Source organism: Chelonoidis abingdonii, chromosome 3 (assembly GCF_003597395.2).
Source record: "Chelonoidis abingdonii isolate Lonesome George chromosome 3, CheloAbing_2.0, whole genome shotgun sequence".
Classification (NCBI taxonomy): domain Eukaryota; kingdom Metazoa; phylum Chordata; order Testudines; family Testudinidae; genus Chelonoidis; species Chelonoidis abingdonii.
Window position 1 is genome coordinate 118,027,731 of NC_133771.1, and position 12,809 is coordinate 118,040,539.

The 12,809-nt window shown below is 39.1% G+C and overlaps 1 protein-coding gene across 3 annotated transcripts in view; it reads right to left on the reverse strand.

The window, feature by feature from the left end:
* Positions 1-383: 383 nt before the first annotated feature.
* The window catches only part of NUP43 (nucleoporin 43), a 34,597-nt gene continuing 22,171 nt past the window's right edge, over positions 384-12,809 (reverse strand). For all 3 annotated transcript variants that reach the window (XM_032771772.2, XM_032771771.2, XM_075064043.1), the window contains exons 5-8: positions 8,102-8,237; positions 7,190-7,341; positions 3,940-4,062; positions 384-1,611 (exon numbers count right to left, since the gene is read on the reverse strand). In XM_032771772.2, the coding sequence (XP_032627663.1) occupies positions 1,400-1,611; positions 3,940-4,062; positions 7,190-7,341; positions 8,102-8,237 (623 nt within the window). In that variant the 3' untranslated portion in view covers positions 384-1,399. The remainder of the gene's footprint in view (positions 1,612-3,939; positions 4,063-7,189; positions 7,342-8,101; positions 8,238-12,809) is intronic.

The following is a 12,809-nucleotide window of genomic DNA, read 5'->3' on the forward strand; positions in this document are numbered from 1 at the left end:
AGGGGCTGCAGGGAAGTGGGGCTAGCTGCGTCCGGGAGTGGTGTGGGGCCTGCGCTGCCACGGGGGTAGCAATCTCATGGGCCGTAGTTTGCCCACCCTTGGATTAGAGGGTGCTCTACACATCTAAGAAGTCAAGTTATTAGGGCATAGTAACTAAGGTCCCAATCCCATAAGCTAATTTGTGCAGGTGGACCATAGTTCCAGTTTGGAATCACTTGTGGGACCTTAAAGTGGGTGTGCTGCATATTAAGATCAAGTTCTATCAGTCAATTGTAACACTGAACTAAACCAAAAATACGTTGTTTAGCCTCCTGTAAGATAGCCATTCAAATTTATCTTTCACTTGATAATAAAAGCCAAGGCATATGAACGAGTAAATAAAATTCTGGTGGAAAAAATATTTATTAAAAACATTGGAGAAAGGGCTCCTTGTTAAAAAAGCTAGACATAATATTGAAAAATTAGGTGTTTTTATGATAGCTGTTGGGAAACACTTCGATTTGGTACTCCATTAATTTTGACAAAACTCATGACTATAGTTTTGTCAAAAACTGTTTATCATATGAACTTAACCTTAATAGGATAATGCTGGTCAGATGTCTGTCCAACACCCATAAAGACTACCTTATAAACATACTTTTTTCTACAAATCGAAAAGTGTACAGGCACAATGTCCACATCAAATTTTAATGTGCCCATCCATACCAGTGTTGTTAGCATGGTCTTAGATTACTACAGCTTCAGGATTTTTAGACTCTTATGGGACTTTTAACCATTCACCATTTAAACAGTCCTTTTTGCATGTCATAAAACTAACTAACTGTTTCCCTTTCCAGTTGTCACCCACTAGCATAACAATTGCATTTCTCATAGTGCATAGGGATGTTTAAATATAAAAATTTCAAAGTAAAAAAAGGAATATTTCTATTAGTCTGTCTTTAAAAGAACCCAAGAATCCTAAATTTTGGCCCTGAATGAAAACTTTAGTGTTATTACAATAGCATGAACATTAAGGGAGTTCAAGTATTTCATACCTTTTTTTTAAGCTATTGTAACACCCTTAGAACATTTAAAATACAATTTATTTCCATACTGATTGTTTTTTTGCTTGCCAAATAAGAAATGCTAAAGGCAGTAGGGAATAAAGAATGGTGCATTTACATAACAGATGTTAACTGCTCTTTCATTCACTGGATGCATAAGCATCAATGGCGATGGAACAGTTCTCAAGAGCCTTATTGTAGCTTGTTTTCCCTCTGCATTACTAGGACTACATTATAGGCCCCTGCTTCCAGGCTTCTGTAAACGATTTCCTTTTTAAAAATCTGGAATCCTCAGGACCTTTCCTGCTAGTTCTCAGGGTGGTTAAACTACTAAAGAGTGTCTCATTAAAGTATATTCAAGCAAGAAGATGTCTATTAACATAAATGGCTTCTGCATCAGTACCACATACTAGACAGGGTCCTAAAACATCCAAGCTATTCACAGATAATGTCTGATTTGGAACTAAATTGGTGATCTCCATGCGGTCCTTGGTAGGATTGTTGCTTAGCCAGGCACTAATTACAGACTGGTTAGCAGTGTGTGACAGAAGTGTAGTACTTCTTCCACCTAAACAAAAACACAAACAAACAAAACAGTACCAGTTAGCTATGATTTTATTTACTTCAATTCAGGATTGGGGTAGCATATTAAGCATTCAGCTAACATGCTGGGAATACCAAAGTCTGTGTTTTAGATTGAATTTATTTGATGGGCTTAGATGAGTCTCCAGTGGATCAAACGTATTTTGCATTACTTAACTGACAGAAATCACTCAGAATAGCTAGTTTTTACTAGCGTTTTAACCAGATCTCTCTCTCAACTGAGAGAGCTAATGCCATCATAACTGTAAGAAAACACCTCCTTAGGGTAGAATGAGGAACAACATTATGCACTAGATATATTAACCTCTTGATTAATTAACTTTTGAACTGAAAGCAAGCTTGGACCTATGCAAGAAGTTTCCTTAGACAGTATTTTCCTATGTGTATTGCTGCTTTAGATTTGTGTTTAAGATATTGATCCAAATCATCCCCCCAATTTCCTGCTTATCCTTTACAAATGATACACCTGGTTTTGACTTTGCTGTGGAAAGAAATAGTCACAAGTTTCACAAAATCAGAATTATGATTTCATTACAAGATTAAAATTGGTGGAAGAGATAGATTGAGGGAAAAGCTATTTGTTAAGAATTGAGGGTATGTATGATACAATGAGAAGCAGAGTGCAGCTAGATTTATTGTTCAATTTCAGTTATATCAGCTTTCCCCTATACAGAAATCCCTCAAACCTTTGAGCCCAGGGGAGAGGGGGGTTTACTTCACAAGTAAATCTGAATATTTTCCCTATTTTTAGCTACCCTAATGTTCTGTACCTAGAAATTTCAAGTGTATTTACATCAACACTATGTTGCAAGTTTTGGTTCTACATGGAGGTTGAATTATGTACTCCAAAAATTAGGACACGAATGAAAACAGAAGGCAGCAGAATCTGACCTTCTTAGTATTAAGTCTCATTTTTCATTAGAATAGGTTTTCCTCTACAATGATTTGTCTATAGGGCTGTCGATTAATTGAAGTTAACTCATGCAATTAACTCAAAAAATTAATTGTGTTAATTGCAGTTTTAATCACACTATTATATGGACTACCAATTGAAATTCATTAAATATTTTTGGCTGTTCTTCTACATTTTCAAATATATTTATTTCAATTACAACACAGACTATAAAGTGTACACTGATCACTTTCTATTATTTTTCAATTAGATATTTTCACTGTAAAAATAAATAGTATTTTTCAATTCATATCATACATGTACTGTAGTTCAATCTCTATCGTGAAAGTACAACTTACAAACATAATTTTTTTGGTTAATAACTGCACTCAAACGCAATGTAAAACTTCAGAGCCTAGAAGTCCACTCAACTCTATTTCATATTCAGCCAATTGCTAAGAGAAACAAGTTTGTTTACATTTATGGGAGGTAATGCTTCCTACTTCTTATTTACTTCACCTGAAAGTGAGAACAGGCATTTGTATGTAGCAGGCATCGCAAGATATTTACATGCCAGATGCACTAAAGATTCATATGGCCCTTCATGCTTCCACCACCATTCCAGAGGACATGCATCCATGCTGATGACAGATAGACTCAAATGATGAACATGAACATGCGTTGGTCCACACTGCTTTGGATCGTTATCGAGCACAATCTATCATCAGCCTGGATGCATGTCCTCTGGAACAGTGGTGGAAGCATGAAGGGCCATATGAATCTTTAGTTTTCCATTGTTTTATTTTTGAATGCCCTTTTTTGTCCCTAATTCTACATTTGTAAGAAAGTATCAGCTTTCATGATAAAAAGACTGCACTACAGGGAAATTAATAAAAAAATATTTTTTTACAGTGCAAATATTTTTAATCCAAGATAAATATAAAGTGAACACTGTACACTTTGTATTCTGTGTTGTAATTGAAATTAATATATTTGAAAATGTAGAAAACATCCAAAAATTCTCCTCAAGGATATACGCAGTTATATGGCATTTAGTGCCCTTCCAAATCAACAATTCTATGATTTTTAGAAAGTGAACTGGATTTAGCTGTGAAAATTCTGGATGTGTCCCTTGATCCATTGTTGGTGAGTGCATTCACATCTGATAAGGAGGTAAGATTTAAGGAAACAAGTGAAAGCACTGTAATTCTCTTGAAGAGGACCACTAAGGCTGTCTCTTTCTAATAAGAAATCATCATACTCCCATCCTCAATAGCCCTCAATATAAATCAACAGAGTATGGAATAGTGTCCTCAAGCCAATTACTTAATTAACTAACTGCACAAACTCAGCCTAAGATATTCACCTTCCTAAAAGGAAGTTTGCTTCAAAAATCCTTACCTTGATGGAAAAAAGATGGCTTTTCTGATACATCTGAGGAGGTATCCCAATGCCAAAGAGAGCCATCTTCAGAACATGTAAATAGGTGATCTGGTTTGGAAGGATGGAAGTGAACTTCCCACACTACAAAAGTCAAGAGATTCAAGTTTATTACCCATGATTATATATACAAATCTATATTAAAATATCATCAAAGAGTTTGATTCTCCAAGAAAACAAGGAAATTCCAAATCAAGGTGTTCAGTATAACTCCTCATGCAATGTACTGGAGATGAACTAAACTGTCTATAGAGCTTCCATTCTGTCTTAACTGTAAAAAAACCCCACACAAACCCTCCACTTCTTTCGCAATCATTTCTGTCATTGCAAGGTCTCGGACATTGGTGCACCTCTGTCCCTCCTATTCTCTGCCTGTGGCACATCAACAACTTGGCCTCTGCCTTCTATGAGTTGTAATACTTTGGTCTAATTTCAATCATTGGATTTAATGTGTGGGCGCTGGGTGATGTCGGTAGCCTGTGACATACAGGAGGTCAGGCCAAATGATTTGAAGTCCCTTCTAGCCTTAAACTCCATAACTAACTGAACTTTTAGCGGTCACTGTTCTAAATAATACCCGAGATTACTTTAATTGAAAGACAAGAATTTTCTCCCTGGTTTACATTGTGCATCATGTAAACCCAGTTTCACTGTTTCCCCGGGTTTTGTGGTTCTTTTCTCTCATCTGAAGTTGATTCATCTATCCTACTCCCAGAAGTGTGCTAGGTGCCCCATAAAACAAGGCAAAAAAGGTCCCTGCCTTGAAAAGTTTACAATCTAAATTTAGATAGACAGAAAAAAACTAACAAGAAGGGAAAGAACATGAAAATAGGAATGCATTAACTAAGCTATATGCCCTTCATAAAACTGCACACTTTTCTCCGTTCACCTTAATGTTTAAGTTACCTGTGTCCTGCCAGACCAAAGTTCTGTCTGCTTACTTACTTAAAGTGGAATATATTTTAGAACCCATTTGTATCAGGGCAGAACCCATACTATTGTATCAACTTTTATGAAGCGTCACACATGAAATGTTAAAAAACAAATGCAAGATACAGTAAAACCTCATTAGTTTGCACTAATGGGGGAAACCCAGTGCAAGTTAATGAATGTCAGGATAGGGCAGATGTAAGTAAGAAATAACACTACTATACTTGCATAATCATTTCTTGTTATTGAGATCAGTGGTAAGACAAAACACACCAGAGCCAGGTTATCTAGCCAGTACTCGCTATAGCTTAGATGGGGTTGTGCGAGAGAAGCTAGCAGGCTTCTGTGGGGTGGACCATCAGAAGCCAAGCACTGGACTACGGTCTTTCAAAAAGGTGCACAGGCATAAACCCGATACCTTCACAATCTGCACACTAACTTCCTCTTTACTTATTGCCCCAAGAGGGCTGTTGGAACAGCATAGAGCAACCTGACTGTACCCCTTCTGACTCATCAACACTTTTGTATCAGAGACCTGTACTTGACGGCATGCAATTTGATTGGCCAGCAGATTCAGTATCACATGCATCACGCTACCCACAGCTAGAACCTGGCTAATACATCCATAAAACAAGCCCCCAAAGTTATGTTCAGTGTGAATTTTTGGGGTTTCTTCCTGAAAAAACTAGCCATATAATATTGTACTGTGTTCAAATCTGAAGCATAGCATTGTATTACAGCAAAGTTGTATATTCAATGCAATGGATATACAGAGAACTGATAGCTTTTCCCCCTGCCTCACCCCATGCAAATTAAGAAGCTGAGTGTAACAAGTGTACATTTTTCCCCTATAAATCAGTAGTTCTCAAACTTTTTTTTTTGTTGACCACTTGAAAATTGCTGAGGGTCTCGGCAGACCACTTAATGATCTTTCCAAATGTTATTTGTACCATTAGCTAAGTATTGTAAAGCACTTTGGATAAAAGTGCTATATTAAAAAAATTCATTTTTTTTGTTCTACAAATAAAAGCACACAACTCATTTTAATATCAGTAGTGTATTACCTGTCTAATGTGATGAATGTGCCTTCTTTCCCCCTGCTGCAACAGCCCCTGAGCTGGGCTGGCAAGTGCGTGTGTGTGCATGTGTGCGCACGTGTGCGTGCACGTGCCTCTCTTCCTTACTGCAGCAGCCCCCGAGCTGGGGATGGGAAGGAGGGCTGTCTCTCCCCAGCAGCCACAGCCATGGGGCTGGGGAAAGTCGCCTCTTTCTCTGGCCACTGCAGCCCTGCACATCCCAAATTCCCCCCATCCCTCTCTTCTTATCCCATTGCCCCCTCCCACCTATGCCCTATTCCCCCCAAAGCCGCCACCTCACATGTGCTTCTTCTCCAGCATCCAGGCACCTAATCAGTGGAGCCACGCCTGTGCAGCTTCACTAATTAGCTGGGTGGCCCTTCATTCTTTTGTGTGTGGCCGCCCAGGCGTGCACCTTAGAGGGAGGTATCCGTGGAGCCCCTGAATGGACCACAGTTCGAGAACGTCTGCCATAAACTAGGTTGACATTTAGACATAAAAGTAAAGTTTTCAAAAAAACTTCAGTCCCACTGAAAATCAATGGGACTTACGATCTTAAATGGCGTAGACACTTTTGAAAATTTTACCCCAAATCTTAAAATACATTTCTGGCAACTGTCAAGGAATATTTCCAGCACAATGTTGTGAAAAAGAGCTGCTCCTTCATAGCTAATGCTCTCAGACTTGCCAGCAGAAGTGGTTATGTTTCATCATTTGAGGGTACATCCCAACCACAACAAGTAACTAAAAGAAGTTATCTGAAAGAGTATTTTTAATAACTATTTTTTAAAGTTCTCTCTCTCTTTATCAGTTGCACATTTTCAGATTTGTCAGTTACTATAATCCTGTTCTCAGTGCTTATGTGAGTCCTATCAAATGTTAATAGGTGTTACATGAGGAAAAAGGACCACCAATATGCAATTCTTATAGAAACACACAGAGCAATATATGCTGAAAGGAGTTATAAGATGCGCTGACAAAAAACAAACCACTTTCTCAATTCTGTTTCTTGTCTGACTAGACTTTTAGTTTGCCGTAACATACAGCATTAACCAGCTCCTGTTAGACAAAGAATAAGCCTGGAAGCAAACAATGTGGATGAACACACATTTAGTAGCTGTAACACAAAAAAGCAAATGTTTAAATCTTGTCCAAAAATACAGAAATATTTAAAGGTACAGTATGTTTCTCTTTAAGCTTCTTACTTTCAGCTTCATGAGCATTGAGCAAGGACACTGGCATGCTGCCTTGTCTAACATCCCAGATACTCAACATTCCATCTTGTCCACCTGTAGCTACAATATGCTGCTGGTTGGGATGCCTGTCAACACAGTGTAGTGGAATTCTGTCACCTGTCCTGTGAAGAGGGGGGAAAACAAAAGTAATTTCCTGTTCAAACAATTTTTCCCTCCCAAAGCACTATACTGTTGATCAAAATTGGTAATTATTTTAATTATGATGTATAATTACCAGGAGTATCTTACTACTGAGGTTAGAACAATTTGACACCCACTGGAACTTGTTTCTTTTATTAAGTTATTGTACCAGTAATTAGACAGGCACCAGACTCTACTGTGTGGTTTATTATTGACCACCTACAAAAGCTTAATAAAGATTTCATTAGAAGTGTAAGGTGCCTTGTGGTAAGTAGTACAGATAATCTTATATTTACAAAAGGTTGTGACATGTCTATTCCTAATTCCAGTTCTAACACACAGTAGGCTGCAAACATAGTCTTAGTCACTCACTCACTCGATAAGCCTTATTCCCCATTGACATCAGTGGGATTTTGATCAGGCTCTATATTTCAATTTCTTACCTACCTCACGAAGCACAGAGAATTAGTGTTCATAAAGCACCTTGAAGGCAAAAAGTGCCAAGTGTTACAAAATGCTGTTTTCCTAACCAGAAATATAGTGTATTCCTAGGAGATGGAGGAAAAAATTTCTATAGATGGAAACACTGCCGTCCTCCAACTACAATTACAATATCCAAATTCAATTATGTATCACTTGTTATCAAGAAAGTATAGTCCAAGAGATTTATATGTAATAGACTTTGCTTTCTTGTTTAAGATGTATTTACTGGAAAATACAAGCTGAAAATAAAAAGCTTACAAGGAAAATATTTGAGATGGCTCATTTCTTTGCTGTCTGAAGTCCCATATTTTTAACTGTCCAATTGAATTTACTGTCAAAATCTCAGTTGTGCGAAGGAAAGTCACTGCATGGAGTGTACTGCTGTCTGCGTTTTCTGCAATAAGAGGAGATTAGGAAAATATTGATTAAACAAAATACTTGCACTATGAACATCTATTTTCCTTTTATCTTCCAAAAACCCATGGTTTGCAGATTAAACTTCACTAGTTTTCAAAGCAGCTGCTCTTGAAACTCACTGCTAAGAACATTCTTCCTCCCCCTTTATTTATATTAGAATTTTCCAATATTGCTCTAACTTCCTCTGTGTTCACAATGTGTTTGTATTGATAGACTTAGGGAGAAAGGGAAATGGCTCCCTAGATACACTAACCTGAATTCCCTACTATGAGTTTGTTTAACAAAGTTATTGAAACAGATTCTTTTAATTTTACTGTGTTTATATGTGGTTTATAAAAATTTAAGTTATAATTGAAGGTACATAGAAAAAGATATGCATGTTCTACAGACCATCTAGTTTGTTACTGACAGTCAGGTTATTGGTCTGTGGTTTATAAACTGAATTATTTGGAAGATTTACTACAAGTGGTTGACAAAAGGGTCAATTTAGTCAGTGTCTGTGGCATGCTCCATTGCTTTGCAACAGGCCTTTTAAAAAAAGCGACATATTGTAGATCCCAAGTCCATTGTTTCACAACAACTGGAGGCTGTGAAACTTTTCATAGTATGATTCTGTGTTCTGTAAGAGCCACAACTCCTTCTATTATGCTAAATTAAAGAACTATCTACAAAAGGATTTCAGTGCTATTTCATCAATCTTTACCAAGACATGACTTATTATTCAAATATCACTGCCTACATGATGCCCATCCAGCAAGTCATCTGTTCTTAAATAAGTCTCCTCTATAGCAGTACTGCCCATTATTGTTAACCTAGTTACGGTTAAAAATAATTTGTTTTTCATTAAAATATTTAAGAGTGCTTTATGAACAGCATCATTCACCTTCAGAGATGAAAGCCAAGTCTAGCAGCATTTGGTCACTCTTTTGGAATTTAGAAGACAGTGCCCTCATTGACTGACTTATGTTACGTGGTCTTATTAACGTACGTTTTCTGTACAGCTCATACTTTGTTCTTTACTGTAGTGGAATAATGTGTATAAGAGGTGTACTGGTCTCCTTTTTAGATGCTTTTGCATTGTACTTGTTAAGTCATACTTAAGATTAAACAAAAATTCAGGAGATATCCCTATTTTTCTCTTATGGAGATTACCTGAATTGTATAGCTATCATGTTAAGCTTTCACTAAAATTAACGTGTTCTTTTGTGTTCAACTGGGAGTAGACAACCAGAGAACCTTCTTTAAAAGTGAACTAGACTACATTTTATGCATGCTTCACAAACACAGGAAAGGCAAACTCCATTAAAACTTCAGCATATACTGAACTACTAGAAGAAATTAGAAAGTTTGCACCCTTTCAGCATTACTGAATATCCCCCTTCCATATATTTACATAGATTTCCCCTCTAGCTTTTCTTCTGAAGATAGTAGCTTTGCAGTTCAGAGATCATTACATTCCTGCACAATGTTATAAATAAGCACATTGAATTTTGTGTAAGTAAATTAGAATAGCAGTTAGCACAGTTGCCCAATTGACGTTTAACATGCAGATGAAGTTGAGCTTATTAATTGAGTGAAATTTCAAAGTGAAATACACACTAATGACCATTTCCTGTAACATTTCTCCACCTCTGTATCTCCTTTATCCATACCAGAGAAGCAAATTTTGCTGGTCCACTGCGAGTCACTTAAGACAAGTTTCACTGACTACAGCATATGCATAAATTTCCTTAACAAAGAAATAAATGTGCAAGAATGTATTCCCCCCCCCCCCCATCTACTCAGTCTCTTTACAAAAAACGATTTCCCTCTTCTTTTTAATATTTCCTTTTTGTGTTCTGATGTATAATAAGTGCATGCCCTGCAGTAGAACTTAATGCAAATTGTGTCATAAAATAGCACATGTGACTGTTTAGTATATATTGGACAAAGGTGTAACCACTTCCTGGTTCGCTCAAGAAACCTTCCCCAGGCAATCTTATTTTGCTTAATGCCGCTATATCAATGTTGTAGCGGGCTAGTTCTCGAGCAATGAGAGTTGTCCTTCTCTCAGGTCTCACAACAGCTTCTCGATCCATGAGGGTACAAACACTCCATACACCAAAGGTAAGTTAAGTTTTTTCAAATTTTTCTTTTGGTTTCGGCCGCAGATTGGATTAAACTGCCAGCCCACGGCTTGTTGGCCAGCTGTTGTAAGGCAGGCAATTTTTAGGCCACCTTTTCTAGGTCCCTCCCTCACTAGAGTGAGCAGTGCTGTCCTAAAGAGGGCTGCCCAGACGCCTGGGATGCTGCCGGGCAACTCTACTGCCCCAAGTACAGAGCTAGACGACCACCTATCCACAGGCCGCCTGCATGCAGGATTGGGACTACGATTCCCAGTAGTAACCTCCGCCTGTCACTTTGCCCCTCCCCCATTGCCACAGGACTTGGGTGGTATGATGATGTTTGATGATTTGCACAGGACCTGTGCGTGAAAGCTTTTTAAGTGGTAGAGCCGTTGCACAGGAGCAATCCCACTCTCTCGACCTTAGAAGCCAAAACACCAATGGTACGAAGAATCATCATGACTGGTAACTTCTTTGGTTGCAGTGATGGCCTTGATGTCTTTTGTGCCTCATCAAGCCCTTCACTTTCCACAAAGTGCTGCAGAACCACCTTCTTGGCTGTTGGATCATAGTGATCTCTTTCGCCCAGTCCGCCAGAGCTGACGTCGCATGCGGGTAGGCATATCCCTAATTCACTGAGGGTTTGACTGCCATCAGTTACACTCACCTGGTTCGGCCGGCCTGTCGAATCTGTTGCCCAGGGTGTGGCCACTGTGCATGCTGCAGCTACTTGGAGCCACAGGTGAGAGCTGAGTGACAGGTGGGGACCAAAGTGGATGGACTACCCCCGAAGGGGTACGATAAGTCCCCCATCAGAGGTACTACCCCTCCCTGGGCACCCCATACACCCCTATGTATGGGTTGTTTGTCTTGATGACAAACTGACATCCCATGGACAACTGATCAGTACTGCAACTGAAAAGTGGGACCAGTTCAAGCAGATGGTGACTGACACAGCAATAACATCTCTTGTACCAAAGAAAAGAAGACATCAGGATTGGTTTGACGAGAACCAAGAAGAAATATGCTCAGCTCTGGAAGTAAAGAGAAAAGCCTTTATTGAATGATCCCTCCTCAGTCTCCAAACGGGACCATTTCAAGTACCTTCAGAGCAAAACACAGAAAGACCTCCGTCAGATACAAGTCAACTAGTGGGAAAGCAAAGCCAAAGAAATCGAGCACTATGCTGAGACCCACAACTCAAAGATGTTCTTCAGTGCTATTAAGACTGTCTATGGACCTTCTAAACTAAGGACCACCCCACTGCTCTCATCAGACAACACAACGCTGATTAAAGATAAAGAAGGCATCAACGAAAGATGGCGAGAACACTTTAGCAACCTTCTCAATAGACCATCAACCGTGAATAATAACATCCTCAATGAAATTCCACAACCACCTGTTCTGACAGATCTTGACTCTCTGCCCACTATAGATGAGATTAAGAAAGCTGTTAGCCAGATGAGTTCAGGAAAACCTCTTGAAAAAGATGGGATACCAGCAGAGATATACAAAGCAGCAGATCCAGCAGCACTAGCAGCGTTACACAGCGTGATCATCAGCATCTGGGAGGATGAAAACATACCACAGGACCTTTGCAACACTATTATTGTCTCTCTTTTCAAGAACAAAAGGCAGCAAAGCAGAATGTGGAAATTATAGAGGCATATCCCTCCTCTCCGTTGGAGGGAAAATCATTGCCCACATCATCTTCAACCACTTAATGGCCAGTATTTCCGAGGCAAATCTACCTGAAAGTCAATGTGGTCTTCGACCTGGCCGGAGCACAGTCGACATGGTGTTTGCTGTCAGACAAATACAAGAGAAGCGCATTGAACAGAACATGCACCTGTATGCTGTCTTCATAGATCTGACAAAGGCGTTTGATACAGTCAACAGGGAAGCCCTTTGGACTATTTTAACATGACTTGGCTGCCCAAGAAAATGTGTCCAGATTATACGCCCTTTTTATGACAGCATGACAGGTGAAGTATTGTCTGATGGAGCCACTTTTGCCCCCTTCAACAACACCAACGGCGTGAAACAAGGATGCGCTCCTGTCTTATTTAACCTGTTCTTTGCATGCGTCCTCAACCATGCAATGAAAGATCTGGATCAAGGTATATATTTGAAATATCGGCATGATGGTTCACTTTTTGACCTCGGTTGCCTGAATGCAAAGACTAAGATGGTGCAGAAACTCCTTCTTGAGGCACTCTTTGCCAACGACTGTGCCCTCATGGCTTACACTGAAAATGATCTTCAGCACATTGTCAACAAGTTTGCCGAGGCCTCACAAATCTTCGGACTAACTATCAGCCTCGGAAAGACAGAAGAAGTTCTCCATCAACCTGTACCTCGATCAAAGGCTTCTGTCCCAAGTATCTCCATTGATGGCACTCAGCTTAAAGTAGTGGAGAACTTTAAATACCTGGGTAGTGTCA